The 25065-nt window shown below is 37.7% G+C and overlaps 2 protein-coding genes across 5 annotated transcripts in view; both read left to right on the top strand.

The window, feature by feature from the left end:
* TFPI (tissue factor pathway inhibitor) overlaps positions 1–3008 on the top strand; it is a 44485-nt gene extending 41477 nt beyond the window's left edge. For all 3 annotated transcript variants that reach the window (XM_065669873.1, XM_065669870.1, XM_065669871.1), the window contains 2 exons: positions 2168–2350; positions 2699–3008. In XM_065669873.1, the coding sequence (XP_065525945.1) occupies positions 2168–2350; positions 2699–2811 (296 nt within the window). In that variant the 3' untranslated portion in view covers positions 2812–3008. The remainder of the gene's footprint in view (positions 1–2167; positions 2351–2698) is intronic.
* Positions 3009–5718: 2710 nt separating this feature from the next.
* Positions 5719–25065, top strand: part of CALCRL (calcitonin receptor like receptor) — a 71958-nt gene continuing 52611 nt past the window's right edge. The window contains exon 1 of one of the 2 annotated variants that reach the window (XM_065669868.1): positions 5719–5834. The gene's annotated coding sequence lies outside the window, so the exon portion shown is untranslated. Of the gene's footprint in view, positions 5835–8183; positions 8540–25065 lie in introns of those variants that run through there. The other variant, XM_065669865.1, reaches the window with a different exon arrangement.

Here is a 25065-nt window from a genome sequence, read left to right as displayed (position 1 = left end):
ATTTATCTAGCAGTGATCTAGACAAAGAACAACATAAGAGTACACGAAGGATTCTGAATAGCATTTGGATGCTGCTCTGCCTGTTGCATTATATGTACATAGGTAATCTTTACTACTAACCACGTTGTTGGCTCTGTGGCTCCCCTAAAGCTTACAGTTGTGAGAAATCCTTCATGAAGGGACTGTGGAGTTTTTGGAAACTTCTACATACCAGATAAGTAATGTAAATTACGATGTACCTAAATTCCATTATATAATTAACAAACGTATGCTGTTTGTCTCTTTCCTTGTTGGCAAGCCTTTCTGCTTTGTTCTTTTTAGGTTCAGAAATTATCAGGTTAAACTAGGTAAGCATTTATTTTTTTAATATTTCTGAACATGTACTTTGAAAACTCTCCTGCTAGAGAGATTAAATGAATTATAGGTACAAGAGTTCTCAGAGCTGTACCAAAAGCACTGCATTACTTAATTTAGCTGCCATGTTCCTTATAAATAAAACACTAGATTCAATATCAAGTGTATCACATTGTGGGCTCTTACTCTGGATCCAGGGTGAACCAGTCTCATATAATAATGTCACAGTTTATAACAAGAAATAGTGCTCATTTTATAACCTCAAACTAATTTAATCTATCTTGAAAAAACAATTTATGACTCAATTTTTGCATTTCAGGATTCTTTTTGTATAGTATGATGATGCTAACACAGCTTATTAATTTCATTTTGCTGTCCTATATATCACCATGCTATTTCTTTCCCAGCATTTTTTTTTTTTTTTGTACTTTTTCACCATATCAGTTCAGCTATTATGTTTGACAGATGAACGTTTTTCAGCAGGTATAATGTATGAATCCATGTGTCCTGGGTTTAGCTTAAACCACAACAACATGCAAAATGTATCACATTCTTTTTGGATATTTTCTTGTCAGCCTCTTGAATTGGCCAGCTTAATTCATAACTTTTGCTTTCAGCAACTTACCTGCTTTCCACTTTTGTGACAACAGAGTGTCTTCAGTTCTGCTGTAACCCAAATTACTCCCTAAAGTGTTTACTTTTTTTTAGTTCTGAACCACTTTTACCTTGCTTTGCAACTTCAAGAAGGCCATCTGACTAGCTGCATATTCCCATTTATGCACTCAAATCTCAGCTATCTCAATTCTGCTAGTTCTTGAAAGGCAATGGTGCTCCTTGAGGTACCTCATAACTGATGATATAATGGCTCCCCTTCGGTCTCCTGCATCCTGTGCAGGAATTGTATCAGTTCTGACTTTCTATATGAGTCACTCCAGGGTGATAGATGATGAAGTTTCTTCAAGTTTGGGGATTCTGGCATGGGTTTGCTTCTTGAGCTCGCTTCAGTGTTCAGGTACTTCAAATACCTCGGGTGCTTTGTATACCTCAGGCTTCCACCTTCCCGTGTCGCAGTTCTCAGACTCTCACTTGCAGTGACACTGAAGAAAGAAACCATCAGCCTGCTCCTTGGAATGATAAAAACCTAACTGCAGCACTAAATCACGAGCATCTCAAATCACTTTGTGCACTCACTCTTCACGTTCAATCCCTTGTTATTCTACAAGTTACAAGCTATTTCTTGATAATTGCTCAGTGTTCTCCAATAGACCAACTTCTGTCACTCAGGTCAAGCGTTCTGTATTCATGACAAACCTAATATTAAGGTATTGAATCTTACACTAGAAATGCTGGGTAGTTTTACCTTCTGCTTGATTTCAGATTGTCTAGCAGTAATGAACTCATTAGTTATCATAAATATTTACCATATCTTTAAAGCTGTCCAAGTTTATTTCACTTTCTACAAATGCATCACTTAAAACTTCTCTAATTGAATTTGAATAGTATCTCCTATCACATAAATGGCAATTTTATCACTAAATATGTAGTAACAAACTTTGCTTTCAGGTAAGTTTTTGCTGGCTTTTGGAATTCAAAGGAAGAATAACATTTGCTGTGGTATTTTGTGTAATCATAAAAAAGAAAGGTGCTTAGGTAACGTAACCTGGATTTCCAGGAGGGCAGAATAAAACTTGCCAGTAAATTTTATCTAAATTTCAAAGTTCTGTTGGCTTAAAATCTCATATACATATCAGCATATCAGAAAACTGGTAAACTGCAGTGTTGTCTCTAACCTTGTTTCTCTTGGTGTTTCTAGAACCACCCCCTATCCCTTCTTTGTGTATGACCCCTATGGACAGAGGACTTTGTAGAGCCAAAGAGTTAAGATTCTTCTACAACTTCTCAACTGGAAGATGTCACACATTTAGCTACAGTGGTTGTGGTGGGAATGAAAATAATTTCACCTCCAGAAAGTCATGTTTGAGGATCTGCAAGAAAGGTATGGGGAGTGATACTGCCACAGACTATCATAAGAGGTAAATTTTATACATGCTGAAATATTCTTGCAAATTTTGACAGCAAGTATTGGCCCAATAAAACATAATAGTTGAAAACCTTAGAAAAGTGAAAATGGAAATCAGAGCTAGACAGAGAAAGATGTACAGTAAAATACAGTGCACAAGAACATAAATAAGACAACTTGGCATTGGTAAGGCATATGAAGACTTTCGGTAAGATATGTTCTCTTTTTTTAATAATATTTCTTCAACACAAGACTTGCCTCATTTATTATAATTTTGGATGTGTTAGTCATACAGCATCTAATCTCTCTTCATTTTAACTTTAGGATTCCATAAAAAAAAAGGTGAAACAAGATTAATAAAAATCAAGAAGAAAAGAAAGAAAGAGTCAGTAAAGCCTCTGGGAGGGGAAATCAACTCTGAAAGAATACAGCTTTGATTTTTATGGAACTGTGAACTGAATGTAATTTTTGTGGAAATGTAAACTACTATTCACCTGTGAATGAAAGCCTTTAGTGTACACCTTTTAAATATATTTACTGTACTGATTATTTTAATTACACTATTATTAAACTGCTTGTTTTTCTTATGTATTCTTCATTCATGTTAATAAACATAACCTTTTACTTTGATAAAGGCTCTTGAATTGTAGTTCAATTGTATATACTTGTCAGAGATGGAAACACGACAGAGCAGACTGTGTGGGTGTATAACTCATGATTAAGAAGCAGACAAGATTCAAATTTACTTTACCCCAGTATTCCTTTTTTGAAATCTATTTTTTGTGCTAAAGAAAGCATAAGGCTTGTCAAAGAATAATCACTTGTCAAGCATGATTGTTTCAATTGTAGATTAAAAGATAGATCTGTTGCTATAAATAGGAAATAGGCACTGGGTTTGTTTTAATAAGATTTATTTTAGGTTATGCAAGCTAGATGTAACTCCATCAAAATGCATATAACTACACTATTGTAAAATGAGTATGAGATCAGAATTAACCCATCAAAAACCATAAAGGGTGTTGAAGTTGTAAATGTGTAAAACAATGACAGATATTTGCAAAGATTTAAATGTGTGTTTGTTGGGATCATTGATTTTTATCCTTGCTACTGAACTGGACTCATGGCTAGCAAGTTAATAATTTACAGAAATGCATACTAAATTTTTACAAAGCCCAGAAAAAATTGTCTTCATAGAAATAAATACAGTTGCTTTAGAGATAACACTGTTGACTGAGGCTTATTTGGTTGGGTTTTGGTGGACTTTTTTAAGACTGACTTGAAACACTGGTACATCTTCCTGCCCTTCTCCAATGCACCTGTCTGATCTTGGGTAAATCTTTGATGCTGAGATTTTTTTTAAGACAAAAAAAAAAAAAAGAAAAAGAGGTGGTTGGTTTCCTGCTAAGGCTTTTAGAAGCACCTTGCTGCCTATGAAACAAAAACCAGCAGGATATTTTTGAAACTTCTTCCCTATCTTTTCTGACGTTGTAAATCTTTACAAAGAATAGATGCATTTGTAGACATTGCCTTGTGATCCCTGTGTCATTTCATGGTAGTACCTCTCCTTCAGGCTCCCTCTTGGTCCAACAACTTGGCCGCTTGGATTCAACACCTACAAAATCCACCCTGGAAGTCTAGTCCTTTCTGTCCCTGCAGGAACCTGTCTGTGTGGCTGCCCCCTGTTCTTCTAAGTCTCTTGTATGATGAGCTCTCCTGCAAACTATGAGGGTCTCCTCACAGCATGTGCTCGGTTGCCCCCCAGGACTGTGAAGTCTTCTCTTTCCCTGGAAGTGCTGCAGCTAGGGCAGGACTAACAGGTACTGCTCTCCCACCCTCTACTTGTACTATGCTGAAGAAACTTCTTGTGCATTCATTTTGTACCAACAGTGACTAGACAAGTTAACTGAGTTGATCTCTTACATCATTGTTGAGACAGAAAAAGATTTCATAGTTATGGCATCTGAACAGTACTTCCATTTCGACTGACTAAAATTATTTATCTTTTAGGCTCATTCCTTAATGTACTGAGAATTGAAACTGGAATGTTGTAGGCTATATAAAAATTGGTCTGATTATAATCAAAGATTTGATCTGAGTGTGCAGTCTCTTCTTGGTGTGTGTGCTTGGTTTGGCCACCATAGCAGATATCCAGCTGTCTTCCTACTGTGTTTTCGTATAGTTCTACAGTGCACTGAAGTAGTTTTTCCCATAAAAAGTGCAAACTACAGTGTGACCTGATACGATTTTCACCATCTCCACAAGTTTTTTCTGTGCTCTTCTGCTTCATTCACTTCTTTTAATTCCTCCATCTTCAATATCTGTAGAAAAACCAAATGCAAGCATAAGAAAAAAAGATCTGTATATTTTCAAAGATAATTAAAGGGTGAATATAGAAGGGGGGATAACTGAGCCACAGTAGAGGGAGAAGATAGGGAGATGGCAGAATGGTGAAGGTCAGGAAATGAAGCTATGCTAAGGTATTACAGTGACTTTACATCTCCCATTACCTGGAGTTCATTCATCCGGTCATCTCATTACAGAACCTGCCTTGGTTGCTTTGGAGAAAATACACAGGGGGCCGTGAGATTTCTCCCACTTTGTGTGATGGGAGTCAACAAGCTGAAGCAGTTTTACAGAGGTTTGATGAGTTTCCATGTATCATCTGCGCTGCAGTAACTTGGTTTGTGCTCTTAATCCATACAAATGGTGAAGCAAAATGTCCTTGAGAAATAATTCAAAGTCTTTTTATTAATTATTTACTTGTATGCCTTCCTTTTCCTGCTTCTTACTTTCTATTCCCTGCTTCTTTCTTATACACAGTTCATTTGAGCCACCTTTTCTCCCTGCATTTACTCTTTCAGAGCTGACAGATTTATTTAGAGAAAATCTTTATTCTACCTTTCAAACCAAAAATGGTAAAGTGAATGTAAGGATTATGTTTCATAACTGTCTGCTTTCAGTTGCTTATCTTGAGGAAGAACTGGGTTCAAGCAAAGTAGAGCATACCTTTATAAAGCTTTTACACAGGAACTCTCACTGGTTTGCTCGTAGGCAATATACGGCGGGGGAAGGGACCTGGTTTGTGCCGCCGTCTCTTTTGACCCTGTCGCAGTGCCACAAGGCAGGTCACCTGTGGAGTGCTGTTTTCATGTGGCTTTGCTGGGGGCACACAACCCGTACAGGTGAAGATGTTCTTGGTACTCCCGGTTCTTCCACCCGCTCCACGGGACGCCGCCGCTAGGGGGCGTGCCCGGCTGCTGTGTTCGATGGGCCTGAGGTGAGGAAAGGGGGGTGTTGCGGCCGGGCGGCCCGGCCAGTCCGGAGCCCTCCGTTCCTCGGCGGGACCCGCATCCCCAGCGGAGAGGAACCTGCCACAGTGCGGTGCTGGTTTCCACAGCCGGGCTCGTCATCGGCAAAACCACGTGTATCCTCGGAGATTTCACATCACAACGGAACTGGGGTAAGTGGGAGGCTGGGTTTTTTTTAAGCAGTTCCAGAAAAGGGCAACAGAGCAGGTGAAGGGTTTGGTGCACAAGTGTGATGAGGAACTGCTGAGGAACCTGGGGAGGTTTGGTCTGGAGAAGAGAAGACTCAGGCGGGACTTTATTGCTCTCTACAACTGCCTGAAAGGAGGTTATAGTGAGGTGAGGATCCGTTTCTTCTCCCAAGTAGCAAGAGACAGGACAAGAGGAAATGGCCTCAAGCTGTGCCAGGGGAGGTTTAGATTGGATATTAGGAAGAATTTCTTCACAAAGAGGGTGTTCAGGCATTGGAACAGGCTGCCCAGGGCAGTGGTGGAATCACCGTCCCTAGAAGTGATCAAAAATTGTATAGCTGAGGCCCTTAATGACACGGTTTAGTGGCTGTCTTGGCAGTCCTGGAGAAATGGTTGGACCTGATGATCTTAGAGGTCTTTTCCAACCGAGCTGATTCTATGATTCTCTGATTCTTTGCTTCAAGCACAGTTGTTGGAGCTCATTTAGCTCCCTTTGAAGGGCTCAGAGTCACCCTGGTTCTAACCCTGGCTCCTTCAGCCAGGAGGAGGGGGAGCTGAAGTACAGTGGGGGGTTATGAGGTTCAGCATCCCTGCAGTGCACATTGCACTGAGATGTCTCCAACACCTGTAGAGTAGGTGTAAGAAAGGTCTAATAACAGCTATATAAGTAGAATATAAGACTTTGGAACTAAAATAATAATTAAAAAACACACATATACACAACTCTACCCAACTTGACATGGCAAATCAAACATGGACCATGCAATAAATCTCTACAGCTGATTCAGATGCTTGTTCTTGAACACATGTGCTTAGCTGGAATACATGAGTTATTTCCTAGGTTACAGTATGTAACGTACCATGTGGTAGTCTATACTCTAGACCTAACTGTTTAACATACTGCAGCCAGGCTCACCACTTAGGACATTCCACTACCTGAGGTGACACTGTTGGTTTCAGAGAAGATATTTCCGTTACTGTTCAGAATCAAAGCTAATCCCTGTCTTATATCTGTTTACATAGCCTAGACTAAGTTTAGAGTGCCAGCTCTTAGTTCTTCACTAATTATAAAACTAAAACATTCTCCTGTTGATGTAAGATCCTAGAAGCATCAAGACTTGCACATGCCAAATTAGTATTAAAGTCATATGCTTGCTCTTTTAGTAACACTATAGTGTGCTTTCACAATTTGTAATGTCCAGTGGCCATACGGATTTAAAGTATTCCTGCCCCTCTTCCAATATTTTCTCACCCTGGCTTGTGGTTTTCAGTGGCCTTCATGCAGTTCATGGCATGTTACACAAATGTTTCTGCTGGTAAAAAGAGCAGATGAGCACCAGGTAGTGAGAAGCAAGCAAAGTATTTTACCTTGTTTCATGAGCAAATGAAACAGCTATATTTTGGATGTGCAATTAAGAAAACACAGCCTTTGGGAGGTCCCTATGGCCTCACATAAGGAGTGCTGTGTCACAGGTGTTACTATTTGAGCTCAGTGCTTCATGAACTCCCCATTTGTCAGCATATGCACTTAGCAGCTGCTTGTTCACTTGGAGAGCACAGATTCTGCCTATAGCACAGGTGTCAGTTGTACAAACAACAAATGATAAATGCTCTCAAAGAAACATTTTTAGGTCCCGATGCAAAATCCTTTGAAGCTAGTAGAAAAACTGTCATTAATTTTGTTTTTTCTTCAGTTATGCCAGTTTTCAAATTGGGTAGCTTGTACTTGTGCTTTCAAATCACTGGCATTCAAAGAAATGTGACCTAGACATCTGTGCAGCAATATTCTTGCTACCTGTTTTCTACCCTGTATGTTTCAAAGACTTACTTAAATACAGGGTTTGGGTTTTCTTTGTTCGGATGTTGTTTGGTTTCTTGGATATAAAACAAAGTGGTACTTTAAATTATGCACTTGCTTTAATCTGAAAACCTGATTCTGACCTTTAGTGCAGTTTTACATTAGAGGAATGAAAGCCTCTCTCTGTAGTGTTTTTCAGCACTTACATTATAGGGCATAATGCAGCCCCTGTGGTTTGCTGGCAGAGGCAGGCCAGGTCAGTCATACTGAGGTGGAATATTGTTGCGTATTATTTGTCTCTGCATAGAGGTCCGAGCCTGTTCATTTCTCTGTGTCTAGTTCGAGGAGCAGGATGACTCTTACTGCCCGCTGTATGCAAAGACAGGCCCAGTGGTCTTCTCTCTAAGGGTGCGAGTGAGTCTTTCCCGGTTCTGTTGCATAGCGCCAGCTTTTACTCGGAGTGGAGGAGCTGCCGCCGGCCTCCGCAGCGGGAGCGGCGACTGGGCCGGGTATCCCCCCGGTACCGCCCGTGGTGCCAGAAAAGCCGGGCTTCCTCGGGATGCGCCGTTAACAGAGGGAGCAGTGAGCGAAAGCAGTGTACAGGCGGGGTCAGGGTGATGTCACAGGAAACGCTGATGTTACGCGGCTGCCGCTGCCGCCGCTCTGCTCTCGTACTCCGACGCGCTCCCGACGCAGCTCCGCGCAACCACCGCGCTCTGCAACCGGATTATACCCAGCGGGAGGAGCAGGCTGTGGGAACCCTCTGAACTGGCCAAGGGGGAGAGAGGGAAGGAAACATCTCCTTTCTCCCTCACTTGAAAGGGAAATAGAACTGATTTATCTGAAACCATCTCTGTGTAAACTTGGTGAGGTGAGTACTGATCAAAACCGTTTCATTATTGTCCCGGACAACAGTGGGTTTTTGGGCCATCTGAACGCATTTGTAGTTACGCATGTGTACATGCTTTTGCATTACCCTCAGCGTGTTATGTGTAATCTGCAGGGAGAAAGGGTGAAAAGCTTCGTTTATTTTTTAGGGAGTGAAACGTTGAGGTGATTTTATAGCTAGTGTTATATCGTTTAAGAAATAATAAGTGATAAATAGGTAGAAAGGGACATGAAAATACTTAAATCTTAAGGTATAAGAACTTTAAGGATTTTGTCTAAAAATTCTGATATTAACTAACCAAATTTCTGTCTTTGCAGCTGGAGAGAATTAGAGATTCGTTGGTTAGAAAAGGGTCCTTAGGACTCATTCAGTACAGCTGGAGCTCTTTCAAGAGAGGCTGAACTAGGTGATAAAGTGGTATAGATTTTCTTACTAAATATTCCTTTAATCTTACTGACATTGTTGTACCTGAAAGAAGTCATACTCGAGTTATTTCATAATTGGGTTTTGTATTGTAATTGCACAACTAAGATAAAGCTTCTGTTACGTTTGGACTTTGTTTGCTAGAGAAAAAGTTTGAGTTTGAAGCTTGTACACGTGCTGGGGTGCTACTGTTAGAGTTCTTTAGGACAAACACTGAAGTTATTTATTGAAATGTAATTCCCCACTATTTTGTTTCCCTGAGAAACTATTGAACAATGGTGTGTGTGATTCCATGCCTTCCTCAGCTTTCCAAAACAAATGTGATATCCTCTCATTTTACACATACAGTTGCATTACTGAGATTGCTACTTCTAGCCATTTGCTTGTGTGCGTGTAAGCAATGGATCTGTAGAATCAGGAAAAGAAATCTTGTTTCTGAAGGATAGTTTAGAAATAATATAGGCTATAAATTACACTTGAATTTGCTCTACAATGATTTGTTTAGTCATCCATATAACTTAGAGGGTCTGAGATTGGAATAATGATAAAAATAGCTGAGTTTTTTTTTTGTTCTCTGCCTTAGTAAATTTATGCCAGATACTTGGGGTCAGATTTTGCTGCTCTTACAATTGTGCCATTGCAGGGTTTTCCCATCATATTGGAGATCTTGATATTCATTTGCAGTAGTATCGCATCTAGCAGTTTAAACCTGTTTGGATCAGTGATGTGCTAAAAGTCTGATTGTTGTGCTTTGAATCTGAGGTCCTTTCAGTGGATTGGAAGGAGACACACTAGGTCTGCATAAATATGAGTAAGACCAAATCAGAATCCATGTCTTTATTTAAAAGTACCCATGCTGCGATGCTGTCTGAAATTCTCAATTAAAAATAATAATTTGCATTTTCATAGTATGAACTTTTGTAGTCTACTTAAACTCTCATTGACTTCACTGCATATAGGGCAATCCCAAAGTCTTTATACGACTGAAAGTCTTAAGCACAAAAGGTACATGGTGATACTAAATCAAAAAGATGACACTTGGGAGAGAACGCATTCATGTTGTTTTAATGATCAGTGCAGTGGGAGCCACTGTCTTCAGAAGTATTGCAGCAAAATGATTTAGATACTTATGTTCTTCTCAAGTAACTAGTTTGGGACTGCCCACATAGAAAGTGTCAGGCCATACATGTGTTTGGAGGTTTGATGGCAGAATCTACATTATTTGCAGATTAAGCAAAAACAGTGGCAGGATAGTGATGTAGAACAGTGTGATTGAACTTTTTAGCAGGCAGCACTGAGTACCTGAATACACAATGTGCATTGCAAGTTCAGGAATTACATGATGTGTGTCCTGTCAACGTCAAATGTTACTGTGCTCTGAATTCCTGATCAGCTAGAGTTTTGCTCTGCATCAAGAAACGTAGTATTTGTCCCTTTGAATAGGCTCGCTCTGATACAATACAACTGTTGAAATCCTGGCCCACTGAGAACCAGTGGGATTTTTCCCACTGACTGTCAAAAGGGCCAGATATTCCTAAATGTGTGTATTTTTCTGTTGAAGGAATTACGCATGCATCACCTACCCAGTTGCTTGTGCAATTTTTGAATGCGTAGGTTGAAAAATGCAAATCTGCATGTCTCATTCTGGGTGACTAATATCTTACCTGACCAAATAAAGGGGCTTACTCTGGGAATGCAGTATTGTTCTGTGGGCTGTCCGGGTATTGCAGTCTAGGTTTAGACTAGGATAAGATTAAGAACAAAGAAAGCTGAGGGAGGAAAGGACACATACATTTCCTTCACCACCAGTATACTTCTAACTTAATTCTGCGTTCTGTGCATGCAAGTTAATCAGCTGCTTCAAATGGCATTCTTGCATGTACATAGCTTGCTATGTAGGATTGGGCCCAAGAGTTCACAAAATCATATGTATAAAAAATTCAAACCAGTCCATGGCCATTTGGAAAATACTATTGCTATCAATGCGTTTTTAATAAAAGCGTTTACACAGTGATGTTTCGAAAGTATATATGTAGCTACTTCTATAGTGAATACTGAATAGAAGCTATTTATGAAAGTAATTGAAGGAATTTCTCCAATGAGAAATCTAAGACTACAGTTAGGAAAACAAAACAGAACTTCTTTTTAAGAAGTTGATCCCATCTGTTCCCAATGTGTTTATAGTGTTCTTGATCTGCTAGCAAAATCCCTTCTGTGCTTCTGATTAGCTGTTATTCCTATAGGGTGTATACACAATATTGGCATTAACTCAGTGTTACGGTCATCTCTGTTATAAAGCTCACGTAGCCATGTGTTTCATATGTGGTGGTTTCCTTTGTTTAGCTTTATGGTTGTTGAAAACAGTCTCTTAGTGGCTCACGTAACTATTTTGTTACTGGGAAATGTTGTAAGTCTTTGGTGCAGCAAGTTGTCAGAGCTCTGGAATTAACTATATTCCTGATACTACTGTGTCAAGGAAGGAGTGAATACTTCTATTACTAAAACTGATGTGGGCTGACAAACAAGTAACTTCAAGCAGTAAAAGAAATCTGAAAGTGTGTTTGTGTATATGTTTGTGTTTTAGACATATAATGTAATATCTTATTTCTGTGTACATATGTGCAATATATGCAGGTCTATAAAATACTGATTTTTATTATTCCTAACATGCCAACTAAAATGAGACACATTTTTAAAAAGACTTTCAAAGTAAATTAGTCCTAAACCTCATCCTTTGTTTAGAGAACTGTGAGTCATGAGTGTTAATATTTTAAATTGAATACATTTGGATGTAGTTTCCTTTTAATATTTAAAAGAAAAAGGAGAAAGATTTCCATGGGTTTTCACAACCAATTTTTTTTTTTTTTTCTTCTTGCACTCATGCTGGCAATTCTGATGTTTTCAGTGTAATACATTTGCACAATGGGCAGCAAAAATTAGCCTTCTACTTATTTGTTATCTTAATGGACAGTTACACAGCCAGTGCAGTACAATATCAGATCTTCTTATTGAATTTATTTCCATAATAGCATATTTTTTTAGCAATACTTCTCTTTTTGCCCTATTTGAGAGTCTGGGCAAAACTGAACTGCATTTTCAGAGTTTTGTTTTCCAGTTATCTTTCATGCATATCTGCCTTAGTCTCCCAAGCTTGTTTATACTGTTTACATTTTCCCAGTGAAGTCATTTTTTTCCTGCCCTAGTTCTGTGCAAACACTTTCAATCATTGTTGCAGTATACACTGTCCAAAAGAATAGAAGTCATTTACTTAGAGTTGCTTTTCCTCAGAAAGATGAATTTGAAATGTGCTTAACTGAATGTAATGCATTAAAAAAAGACTTTCCATGAGAGAAGCAATGTATTCATTTTAAGAAAAGAAAACAGATTTTCAGCTGGTGTAGATTTACATGTGTTTCTGAAGCTGTTACCTCTTATTATGGCATATATGCCACCCAGGGCTTTTTGTTACAGTTTTGGCCACTATTAAGCTGTAGCTGACTACTAAGATACTAATTGAATTTTAGAAAATAAAACATTGTTTTATTTCTGGATATATGCCTGGATCATGGAGGCCTTATTTAAAAATATCCCAAAGAAAATTAGCGACAGACTATTGTTTAATGAAGCCTGTCCCAGTCTGACTTCCCATTTAATACCAAGGGTAAGGAGCAAAACTTATTAATACCAAGGGTAAGGAGCAAGTGAACGTATTTACTGAAGGAGTGGGGGCTTATTTAATTATTCAAAGCAGCTACATCATATACTGTCATATAGTTAGCTGTGTTTAGGCAGAATATCTTCTTAGTTCCTAAAAACTATATAATGTTTTCCATGTATTCTTTGATAATTCAGTGCTTTAAAACTACACAACCTTGATGCTTGTATGTGCATAAAATGTCACTCTTTGTGTTACTGTTAGATTTTCCCCTTTGTTTTCTCACCCACTTCAGTGGTAAGATCTTGGAAATTCAAGTTAATAAATTTTGTATTATTTTAGTAGTGGCAATACTGGTAGAGTGTCATTAAAGCAGAAGATGTACCGAGAACATAGTATATCAAAACTAATTCTTTTAGGCTGTAAATATATATTTATAATAATATTATCAGAATGGGTATAGTTTGTCTGCCAGTGTTGGGCTCTATAATCCTTCCTAGATGGAAACTTTAAAATACATATTTCGGAAGCGAGTAAAACCTTTAGCTCTCATCCTGCTTTCCTCTATGTTTGCATGTATGTATTTACTTGCTGCCCTAAATGAAGCAAAAAGTAGGATATTTTGCAACCCTTTATTACTAAAAGGGTGCATTTTTGCAATGATTATCCTGTAGAATGAAGATACCTGCCCTTTTGTTTCTGTTAGTGAAATCCAGCAGGTTTCACTCTGGGGACTAAATAAGGAATATTTTGCAAACAGAGATAAATTTGTTTGGGAGGTGAGATGTAGAATTTAGAAGTCTTCGTTCTAATACATCATTCCAGGGTGACTTTTTGACCATGCAAGCCTTTTTCAAGTTTCTTTTTCTGATGACATGATTTAACGGGTGGTGTTCATGAACCTGCATATCCCTTTGAACATGAAAAATAACACAGAAGTTATTATTGGACTATACAATGCTAAATTTTACTCATGGGTGTCAATTCTGAAACATAAAGAGCTGGAAATCAGTTAAATATTGCCTGTATTATATTAAAAATTATCAGCTTCCTCAGGAACCAGAATTATTCTTTTCATCAGTGGAAATTCTGGTTACACAGATAATGTGTTTTCAGTTATGATGAATCCAAGGAGGTGATCTACACTAGGCTTCTGAAAGTGAACGTATTTACTGAAACAGTCTACATACTGTTCTCTGTTTGAATTAGCTAAAATTGTCATGATACATGACTAATTATTCAAAGTTTCACAGTAAAAATATTTGGAGAAGAGAAACGTTTTCATGTTTCACTGAGTTGCTAGGAGAAGAAGATCAATGCTGTGGGGTTTTTGGGGGGGATGGGTGGAAGGAAAAGAAAAGTCTTATTGCGCAGAGTGTTTCTTTAGGGAATGTGTTTGTTACATTGTGGTGGAGTTTTACATAAGTGTATAACTCCATAATCTGTGGATTCCATGTTGCGTGGAATTGGAGCATGATTGTAAAAAACTTGTGGGTTTCCAGAGGGGATTCTTGTTTGTTTCCCTGTTTCCCATACCGTGTTAATGCCACCTTGTACTAAAGCAAATAACTCAACAGGCAGATTTGGAAGGCCATCACCAAATACAAGTCTGTTTTCCAATAGAAACAAGTTGATTTTTATAAATACATGCATACACATGTGCATTTTTATACCTGCATAAATGTGTGTACATATATTTTTTTATGTGTGTTTAGATATTTTACATACATATTAAAAAAATCATCCAGTCACAGAACTTGAAACCTCAAGCCATGTTGAATAATCACATTTCCTTTCTCTCACTTCTTTCTCCTGTTTAAGCCCCCATCCTGTTTCATTTTTGATTCTGTTCAACTTCCTTCCCTGTGATGACTCTGAATGAATCACTTTGCCAGGCATTAAGAATGTGGCTTGACAATATTTCCAAAAGCTTATCCTACTCTGGTTTGTGCGGATGAAATTAACCTCTGCCTTATCCTTCCTCTCAAAGAGAAATGTGTCTTCATATGTCTAGTTTCTTGGAAGGGGGAGGTGGGAGTGAGAACCCTTTCCATAAATGACTATATATTGTAATTTATATTGTTCATAGTCATCTTCCTTGAAGAGGAACAACAGATGTGTGTACCGTAACAGAGTATCATGATTGGTAAACTTTCTTAAATTGATCTAGCATTTAGGAAAAAGTTAAACAAGTTCAGGAAAGCCAAATAAAGGTCCTTTCCTGAGTGCCATTCAAGTATTCTTTGCATGGCCACCATTCTGCATTCTTCATTTTTTTTATTAAATATGTTGTTTATTGTATCATAATACATTGAAGGCCACCAGGATTGTGCTTTTTTTCCTATGTAGCTAGCAGCAACTGGAAAAAGCTAAAATGCTTAACACTAAGTAGGCACCTGAACAATGAACAAAAATGTAGTCTTTCTTGTGGTTATATGCATGCCAGTGTAGTACGGGGTTTGTGTTTGGTTGTTGGTTTTTTTTGGTGGGGTTTTGTTTTGTTTTTTTTGGGGGGAGGGGGGCGTTGTTTTGTTTTGTTTTGTTTCTGTTTGGGATTTTGTTTTTTCTTTTTTCCTTCCCTCTCCCCTCCCTGTTTCAGAAGCATTGAGTAAAAAGGAGGTGGGAGGGAAATGTTTCTAATCTGTTAATCATGTATGTACATCAGGAAATAAAAGCCTTTCTGCTGAAGACAAACAGGGAAAATTATAGTTCTAAAGAAGAATAACTTTGGAAACCAATACAGAAATGAGAGTAAGAACTCCCACCAAGTTAAACACTGCTATTCCAGTGTTCTCCTTGCCTCACAGTGCTGGGGAATCTCGTACTCCATCAGTTTTCACTAAGGGAGATCAGAAAGATTATATCCCTTCTATAATTGTCTGCCTCTTATGTCGTAAGTGTAATTAACATTAACACCAGTGAGCAAAGTAGAAATAGCAAATTTGTTTATTTGCTACTACAGTGTAGGTTTTATATAAAACAAGAGTAATTGTTATAATTGGAAGATCAAACAATTCTGTCTAAAGTATACTCATTGGGTATTCATTTATATTAATTTAAATTTCTGGGTTTTTTTTTTTTTCTGTAAATGATTCATTTCTTGCTAAAGGGGGTGACTTGAGCAGTCTTCAAGTCTTGACAGTGTTATTCTTTGATTATGGAAGTCACAGCATGGTCTTGCAGGAGCCTTTTGTCTCCCCACCCCACATGCTGGATGTGCTACCTTAGCATTTGCAAAGTTCCTAGGAAACTAGGTGGAAAAACATCATTCAGATGTTTTTAACCTTTTAGACTGAACCACTGAGATAGTTTCTGGCCTAGGTCTTGTTTTCTTCTTCCCCAGTTATTTCAGAAGGGATTGTAGAGTTTCTTCTCTAGAGAAGCTCTCTCTTCTAAAAACTATGCATGCAATCCAAGGCTAGAATTCAGCGAATGCAGTTTAACTGGACACTTTTTATTTAGAGCTACAGAGACCAAATAGCCTGCTGACATGCTAAGCTTTTCCTAGAGTCATGTTACAGCCCAGTGAAGGACATGGCAGTAATTCAAGGTTTGTTGAAAGGATGGCAAAATACTTGCAGGGGCACTGGGGCACCAGAGTATGTCAATGTATACTGCCATCCTTAAGGTGAAGTGCATACAGTTAGGGTGAAGTCAGCACCTAAGAGTCCAGATGCAGAGCAGACTTTAGGGACTAATTGCAGTAAGCTTTTAAAGTCAGGTTAGGAAAGGGGGAAAGACACTGTTGAAATACATTTTGTCTGATGAAGACAGACTGGCATGATAGAAATGACTGACTGGCATGATCTGTAATACCTCAGCTTCTTCAGGGAATGCACATTTGCCAAGCCAAAGTGCTCGAAAATAGCATTCTGCCATACAGGAATTTGGGATGTCTTATGCCAGAGGTTTGTTTTATTTTATTTTTAAAATTTCTTCAGCCCTTGTGTTTCTTACATTTCCAAGCTGTCATATTTTTAAACATTTACAACTTTCACACAGAATGGTTGTCCAGCTCCTTCCTTGAGCACCAAGTAACAATAGAACAGCGAAGTCTGGTAGCAGGGAAGATATAATGATGGAAGGAATGAGAAATGCACAAAGAAAATAAATGTGAACCTCAAAATATAGTTCCCATAGGAAAGTGAACTGTGAAGAAATCAAGAATTGATGTTGCCTTTATCATGACCTCCTAATTGCAGAGACAAAGCTGAGTCAGGTGTCCTGTGGCCAGTCAAAAGCCATTTCTTTACATACATAGCCACTTGGATAATCTGAAAGATTCCTTTAGATGGTGAGAAATCTGTGTGTGTGACATGAATTCACAATAGTGTCTATTCAGTATTTTAATTTGGCAACAAAAGCAGATGCCAGGTTTCAATACACAATCTAATTAAAATGCCAGTAACTGTGGTGGTCAGTTAACTCATTGTTTCTCATGTGAGTGAAGGTGAAACATTCAGTTGTCATACATGAAGATTCTTATTACTACACCTTCTCTTCACCTATAGAAGGGGAAAGGTTCTTCCTATTTCTGCTACTATGGTAACTTTAAATGTGATTATAAGACTCAATAATCTCTCAGAAATGAAGCCTTTGATTTTCCTTTTTCATTCCCATTATTCATGTCATTTTTTTGTCCTTCGTAGATAAAATGGTTTTTCTCTTTTTCTGGGTTTACAAATCCTTCAGGCATTTATTGGTAAACATTTCTGTCTTCTTCAAGTTATGCAAAGATGTGAGGTGGTTTTGTAACGCTCCACATCCAGTTAACAGCCCACTCAAAACTTCTCTGTATGGCAGGGTCTTTCTGTCACCTCTATTACGTGGCATGATTTGTGCACGTGCAATCCCACATCACATTGGTTCCTTTGCTGCCACGCATCCACTATTAAAAAAATGCTGAATGAGAGTGATAGAGAGGAACAATGGACTATTACAGGATGTTCAAGACAGGGTCATTACAGTATATTTTCTTGTGCAGGCTTGTTATAAACAAGCTTTGTATTTACCACCTTGTTTAATTTGTTAGCACCCGATTGTTAGTAAGTGTTGTAAGGCTACGAACTGCCTATTTTCTAACAAAGCTCAATTTGATGAAATGCATTCAGTATTTAGAATAAATTTATGTACTTTATATGTATTCAGCAAAATGAAATCACAGTGGCTTATGATGGGCTGTTGAATCTGAAAGTCTAGGTAGACCATTTAAAAGAAAAACATTTTGCTTTTGAAGTTGGGAAAGAAAACAGCTTATTCACAGTGCTGCTTTTTGACATACAGAGTAATTTTTTGTTATTATTTTTTCCATAATTCCCAGCACTTGGAATCCAAAGGGTCAGTTTGATGTAAAAGGTGAAGATAAAAAATAGCATCTGGTGGGCTTTTGAAGCAACTTGGAGTGTTTCTGTGATGTCTGATTATATTAACAATTCTCTAGCTGAAGGACACCCACTAATGGGCACAGCTGAAAACATTTAAGATTTCCAGCTAGTGTGAAATAAGGAGTTCATGCAAGAGGAATCAGTCAAATTTGGGATGGGGATTCAGGGATTAGTAGAATAGACTTGAATGCAGTCTACAGGGAGTTGGAATGCTGATGGAAACTGCGTATGTTTTCAGCATTGTATGAAAATCTCACAGTCTTTAATCACATCATTTTCTTAGATGTGAAAATGGTCTTTTTTTTCTTTTTTTTTTTTTGTGTGTGTGTGTGTGCGTGTGTGTTTGGAATAAACATGATTTGGAATACTGGGATATACTTGGTAATAATCTACCAAATGGAAAACTAAGGGTACTCTAGGTCAGTTTTAATGTTAGCAGAACTGTGAGGCGGAAGTCTGGCAGCTGAATATCCTACAGCATGTCTCAGGGACACAACAGGAACATACATGCAAGTCTGGTTCTTGTAGAATAAGAAATGTATTAACTGACATGAAGCGGATGAAATTTAAGCTAATGCTACTCGTCAAAAGCTTTTTTTAAACTGTACGGCTCTTACCCAGTTTGAAAGATGGCTTATTGGAAGTGTTAGGTACCAACTATTTTTCTTTAGCTCTGACTCCATTTGGATTTGAGTCTTCAATCCTACAAAATCCTTGAAGTCATGAATAGTATGCTCTATGCAGTTCCACATACTTGGTGAAATTATATGGATGATATTTCATAGAGAGCAAAAAACAAGGCCATGAGTTTGCAAAACTGGCAATGATTTAAAGGGGATTACAAATGGACAGGGGAAAAAAATCTAGTAATCAGCAAGAAAATATTGGAAAGAAAGTATGTATTGGAGAAAACATCTTTTGTCCACTGTGTCCACGTTACTACTCCTTTTGAAAGGTGTGACAAAGAGGGTGCTCAGTAATTATTTACCATGCCTAATGTTATTTGTATCCATTTAATAAAGAATATTAATATATGGCTTCGTACAGGAAGGGGAGCGTGTACTGCATAATGTAAAAATAAAGCAGATCGGCAATATTTCTGTCACGTTGACTAAGCGTAATAGTTAATGTGTTCCTCACAAAGCACCACATGATCTTACATGTGTGTGAGCAAGCAGGTTTTTGAACTGGAAAAGCTCCCAGAAATATATGTGGATTTCCAGAATCCATTTGTAACTTTTTAAAGCAAGCACTTAAATTCTTAGAGTGCTGAAACATGTTCAGAAGGATTACATGTGGTAATTTTTTTAATTGGCTGAGGTTTCCTAGACGGTGACTGTTTTACAGAGCCCTAGGTTTCTTGGGTGTATGTCATGCCAGGAAGGGGACCACAAATGTGGTTAAAAGTGATTTCTGTTGGGTTTCCAATGGGGATAACTTGCAACTGATTGCTGAAAATCTTTCTCTTGACTCTCCAGAGAGATTTTAAGTGTCCTCTAGTAGAAAATAAATTAGTTCCACAGGGGGAGTTATTTCCTGACACCGAGCACTTGGTTAGCAACTTCCAGTACTTGAAGACATCATGGGTTGTATGGATTCTGTGTGTTTGTGGCCCTTTGGGCTTAACAGAAAGGTCACCAAGTTACGAAGCAAATGCTGTTTGAAGAGATTCAGCTGCTGTTCCTGCTCCACTGTTGGAGAATCTCAGCTTTCAAAGAGAAAACAGTGCTGCTTTTGTGAATTTGCCAGTATCTATACCTTGTTTTCCCGCTTAAAACAGCAAAATAAAAATAAAAACGTGTCAAGTGTAACTCTCTTCATTTCCTTTGTGTTTGTTCCATCTGATCCCGCTGACTCTTTTTTCATCTAGTGTAATTTCTATGTAGCAACCAAGTGCATCTTTGCTACATTTGTTGTGCTCAGTCTTGGACTGCTGCCTTTCCAAAGCTGTCTGGATCCCCAGATGTTTAAGAGAATGATTCCCACTTCTCTGCAGACCTCTGAAAGAACTTACCGTGGTTTCCACATGTAACCTGAGAGTATATGTTATAATAAAACAAAAAATAGAATCATCCTTGCTCAGCAAAACTATATGAATAATGTAAAAGGGTGACTGGCCCAGAAATCTTCTTCTCCCAGTAGACTTTTCAGCTTACTTTATCCTGATTGTATGAGGATATTTATCAGAACACCTGTTTTTAAGTTGTATGTCTTTCAAAGAAGTGCAAGATTTACATGTGAAAATTCTAGTTATGTGATCATTTGCAGGAATGTAGCTACCTCTATTTTTGTATCTAGTTTTAAGGGATAGCTAAGCTGAACTCAGTCTTTTACTTCCTTCCAAAATGTAGTTGTCATGTTATTGTTAATGATAGAAGATCCCTTTTCACAGTCTTTCAGTGAAGTCACCACTTTCCTTGTTTGTGTAAGGAAGGTAGCCTTTGTAACATCCTGTTTTATTTACCAACCATATCTGTAAGCTGCAGGAATCCTGTGTGTGAAGTCTCAACACAGTGCTCAAGAAAGATACTTGATCTTTATTAGAAAAAACATTTGGTAACAAACTGCATAATGCTGTGACTCCTGCAAGGTGTTTGTTTGAAATAGCAACAACTAACACTTTTTTTAAGTCCTCTTATATTCCCCAAAATTCAGGCTGTAGTGTACTGTGCATGGGTAAGGAATGGGGAGAGAGTTATTACTGATCACTCTGTCTGTAATGTTCAAATGCCTCTGTAGTTCCTACTCTTTTGCTGGAGTTAGAATCAAAGTACCAAAATACTGTAGAAAAAGGCTGCTCTTGCGTTATTTCTGACAGGCTTATAACCTGGGAATATCTAAAATGTCATCAGAAAGCCTGTTCTCATGAGATTCCTGTCTAAATTTCCAGACCAACTAGTGTAAAACCTTATCCAAAAAAGTGTAGATACTTACACAGTCACAGAGTGACAGCAGAGCTTTTGGCTGAGTTTATTTGGTGGTGTGTTTTTGTTTTGATTTGATTGGTTTGGTTCTTTTTGTTGCTGTTTGTTTGAGGCTTGGATTTTCTTTTTCTTTTTCTTTTTTTTTTCCTTCCAGTTCTTGTCACTTTTTATATAATGATTTTTACAGAATTTTATCTCTCGTCTGTTTTTTCACTCTTGTCTTCTCAGCTGTGTAAGAACTTCCTTTTTACCTTTCCCTTGTTGATGTTTTTTTTATTCAGATTGATCATTGTCCATTCTTTTAGATATAAGTGCCATTTTTAACAGTCTCTTAAAGTACAGAGTGATGAGAATTTTGCAGAATGAACTATAGAACCTGTTCATACTCATTTTCTAGTTATGACAGTATCACTCATCAGGAGATGAACCTGTTAGTGGGTGGATGTTATTTCAGAAATCATTTTTTCTGTGCTTAGTTTCAGGTAGATCTAACAATAAGTTTGCATGCTACTGCTGTATAAAATTCTCCTTACTAACAAATCTTTGCCAGTTGTAAATGTTTCATAGTTTTAGACACAGTTGGCTGCTTCCTTAATACTATTCTAGAAGTACAAGTCATGCAAAAATAATTCTGGAAAAGCTCTGTATTAAAGAAATAGCCACCATGACCAAACAGCTTGTTTGCTAGGCAGTATAGATGATACAGTTGTCAGTGCTATTGCTGTGTTAGCATTCATCAGTAATTAATTCTGTTGCTTGAACAAGAGTGCTCAGAGACCATGTTATCATTCTAGTAGAGTCTTGCCAAGCAGCTGGTGTGGGTTTTTTGTTGTTTGTTTTTTTTTTTTCCTCAGGGAAGTAGGATAGAGTTCACTGGAAATATTTCTTATCTTTCACTGATACAAATCAGTAAACATAATAATTCACAGAAAAACACACTTGAGATAGATTACCTGTATGGACAAATACATATTATGCCACCACATATTGTGATGACTCTTATGGTTCCTAGATTCTATAATAGGTAAACCAGGAAGATAAGTGCAGTTTAAATTATATTTTTAATATTAGCATCAGTATTCTCTTAAAATACAGTTTGATGGTCATGGAAGTTTAAATCAATTTGCCTTTTAGGAGGAAAAGCTTCATCTGTGCGCTGAATGTGAGGGAGATATCATTGATCAGCACAATTTGGGACTACAGAATGTATTTGGGTGCTCTTTTACAATTTATCATTATTTAGTTTTATGTATTTTCCTGAGGAAGAAGTACTTCTCTAACATCTATATACTGTTGCAGCTGCTCTGAGGAAATATTTGCATATAGGAATAGTGTTGTTAAGATTTCTCTATTAGGTGAGAGACCAGTGAAAAAATATTCACTCTGCAAGAGGAGGGGGAAATCCAGCTGTTGGAGGACTGTTAGTGGGTTTTGCATTCAGCAGACCTGTGCTGTCGTGTTTGTATAGCCTTCAATTCAGGAAACATCAATGAATTTATTTTTAAAATTGTACTTATTAGATAAATTATTGTGCCTTTGTGTACTCTGTTAGAAAGTACATTACTCTGGAGAAACTTGCTTGTGCTTGGAAGAACATTAAGTATATAGAAGGATACATGGCTTATCGAGCTATGCTGCTCCTTATTTGGCGAACTGAATTTGTTCATCAATTCCCAGTACTTGGGCTTCAGCCTTAGCACCCTCCCACCCAGCCTAGTATAAATTTGTGAAGGATTTTTCTGTCCATTTGATGTGCAGATCTGCTGCAATAAAAACAGCATAATGGAAACCACATGCTTACAAAATAATTCATATCGGAGAGGACTTGCTACTAATAGTCTGTTCTCAAGTTTGACACAGTTTAGATGTGTGCTTATATTTGCTGATAAACTTAATTCTGGTTTTCTTTGCTCATAATTTATGAACTGACTCCTGGTGACTGCACCTAAGTGAGTAAGTAGCCTGCTTTTTACAAATCTTAAGTGGCTATCAGATAACTTCTATAACACGAGGACCAGAAATTTTCTGGCTCAAGCACTTTCAAGGTGCTGATGGCCTATATATAATCATATCAGATATTCATGCCATGTTTTATACAGATTTGTACCTATTAGAGCTGTAATTCAAGAAATGTTGTAAAAGTGATGAACATGCCAAGTCTCCACTAAAGTGCAAGTTTGTTTAGACATAGTGAGATTGAGCTGTCTTTGCCACTGTTACCTTCTCTCCAATCCCGATATATTTTTTTAAAATTTATTTATTTTTTTTATTGTTTACCCTCCTCTTAAGTTTTTGAAGTTTGGCTTCACAACAAATTGCTCATAAGACCAATTATTGTTGTGGAAACAGATGGTTTTGATTTATTAGCAGTGACATTTTGTTTTCAGGGATTGGAGTATCACAGGGATAGATACTATATTTTTGTAATGCAACTCAAGCTTTTCATTTATTTTGGGATACTTTATGCTGTTTCACAGGTATACTTGAACTGGAACCTTTACACTCAAAATGGAGGATTTCCTATCTTGAATCAGATCTAGGTTAGTGAGCTTTACTATCTTCCTTTTGACTTCTGTATGTACCCTGTGCATGGTTCTACCTGAAATAAAGGAAAAAATAAAAGAAAAAAAAAGTGTATGTTACTTTAACTGAATTTATTTTTGGAGTGCTTTGCGAGGGACTGAAAATGGTTGAATGAAAGATCTTTAGTGCTTATGCAAGCTATATGCTGGACTATATAAAGTAACACAGTATTTTTATAATTATCAGCCATTAATTGTGTTGACTTCCTTCTCCTCCTACAATTAGTGCAGAAAGGAAGGCATACTTGTATTTTGTTTACAGCCTTGAGTTAGCACCATAATTTTTTTTTTTCTTTTCTAAAGTTTAGTGGTATTTAATGGCATTTGTCATAGTGACAGATTTCATGTTTGACAATTAGGCAGTATGCTTGTTAAGACTACAACTTCAGTTCTCCAAGAATGGTAATGAAGCTTGTGTACAAAGACCTTTTTAAGTATCTAGCATAAGTGAGGACAGGATCAGTATGCACCAGCTACTCTTAATCTTGCTCTTTCCTATATCAACACAAATAGAGAATTGGATTAATAATGTGAGCATGAAGCATTCTGCATTTTAATAATTTGTGATGCCCTCAATATGGTTGTTACATATTACTGAATGTTTTCCCTTATGATGGCATAAGGGCCAGTGGAGCATGGAGAAGAGTAAAAGGAATACTATCACAGTTACTGTAACTAAGAAATTTTTCAAGGCCAGGTTGGACAGGGCTTTGAGCAACCTGGTTGTGTGGAAGGTGCCCCTGGCCAGGGCAGGGGGCTGGAACTAGATGAGCTTTAAGGTCCCTTCAACCCAAACTATTCCGATACTATGGAGAGTTATAATCACCCACAGGCTTCTCCTGGGCCAGGAAAGCTGGTAAGCCACAGAAGCACTTAATACTGGAAAAATGACATTGAGCAGGCAATTTCCCAGTGTCTGATCAAGCTGTAAGGACAGAAGCTAGTACAGGGAGAATGATTAATGCGTGAAGACTTGCATTTGTAGTTGTCTCAACAAGTCTGCCTCTGCAGTTAAATCAAAAGACCCCAATCCAAATTAACTGTTGGATGTCACAAAAAAAAAAAAAATAAAAAAATTACAGGTCTAAGAAACAGATTTTCACAGTTTTAAACAGCTGGTAGATCTTTAGCAGTGCTACAAGAGCACAATTTATCATGAGAGATAAACTTTGTTAAGAGTGTTAAGACTTGCTTTTAGAAATCACAGAGTTTTATCCTTTAAACAGTTCTGTCTTCTTTTACAATTTCAGTACAAAGAAGAAATAATGTGTAAATAACACTGGAAGTTATTGAAACATTGCATCCTTTGGATATAAATGCAGTTAATGCTGCTGAAGAGCAAAATTCTGAAATCCACCGCTCAGATAATAACTAAGGAATTACTGCAGAAAGCTATCACTATCAGATGTAGTAGGTATAGCTAGGACAAGGAATGCTAACAAACGTTAGGATGTAGCAGCAAATACGTCATAACAACTTTTGCCAAGAAACAAATCCAATCCTGCAGTGATCAGCTCCACCTATGTCACAGTTGTGTGGG

This window comes from Lathamus discolor, chromosome 3, assembly GCF_037157495.1.
Source record: "Lathamus discolor isolate bLatDis1 chromosome 3, bLatDis1.hap1, whole genome shotgun sequence".
Classification (NCBI taxonomy): domain Eukaryota; kingdom Metazoa; phylum Chordata; class Aves; order Psittaciformes; family Psittacidae; genus Lathamus; species Lathamus discolor.
Note: the sequence above shows the minus strand (reverse complement) of the source record. Positions and strands in the feature narration are given on the sequence as shown.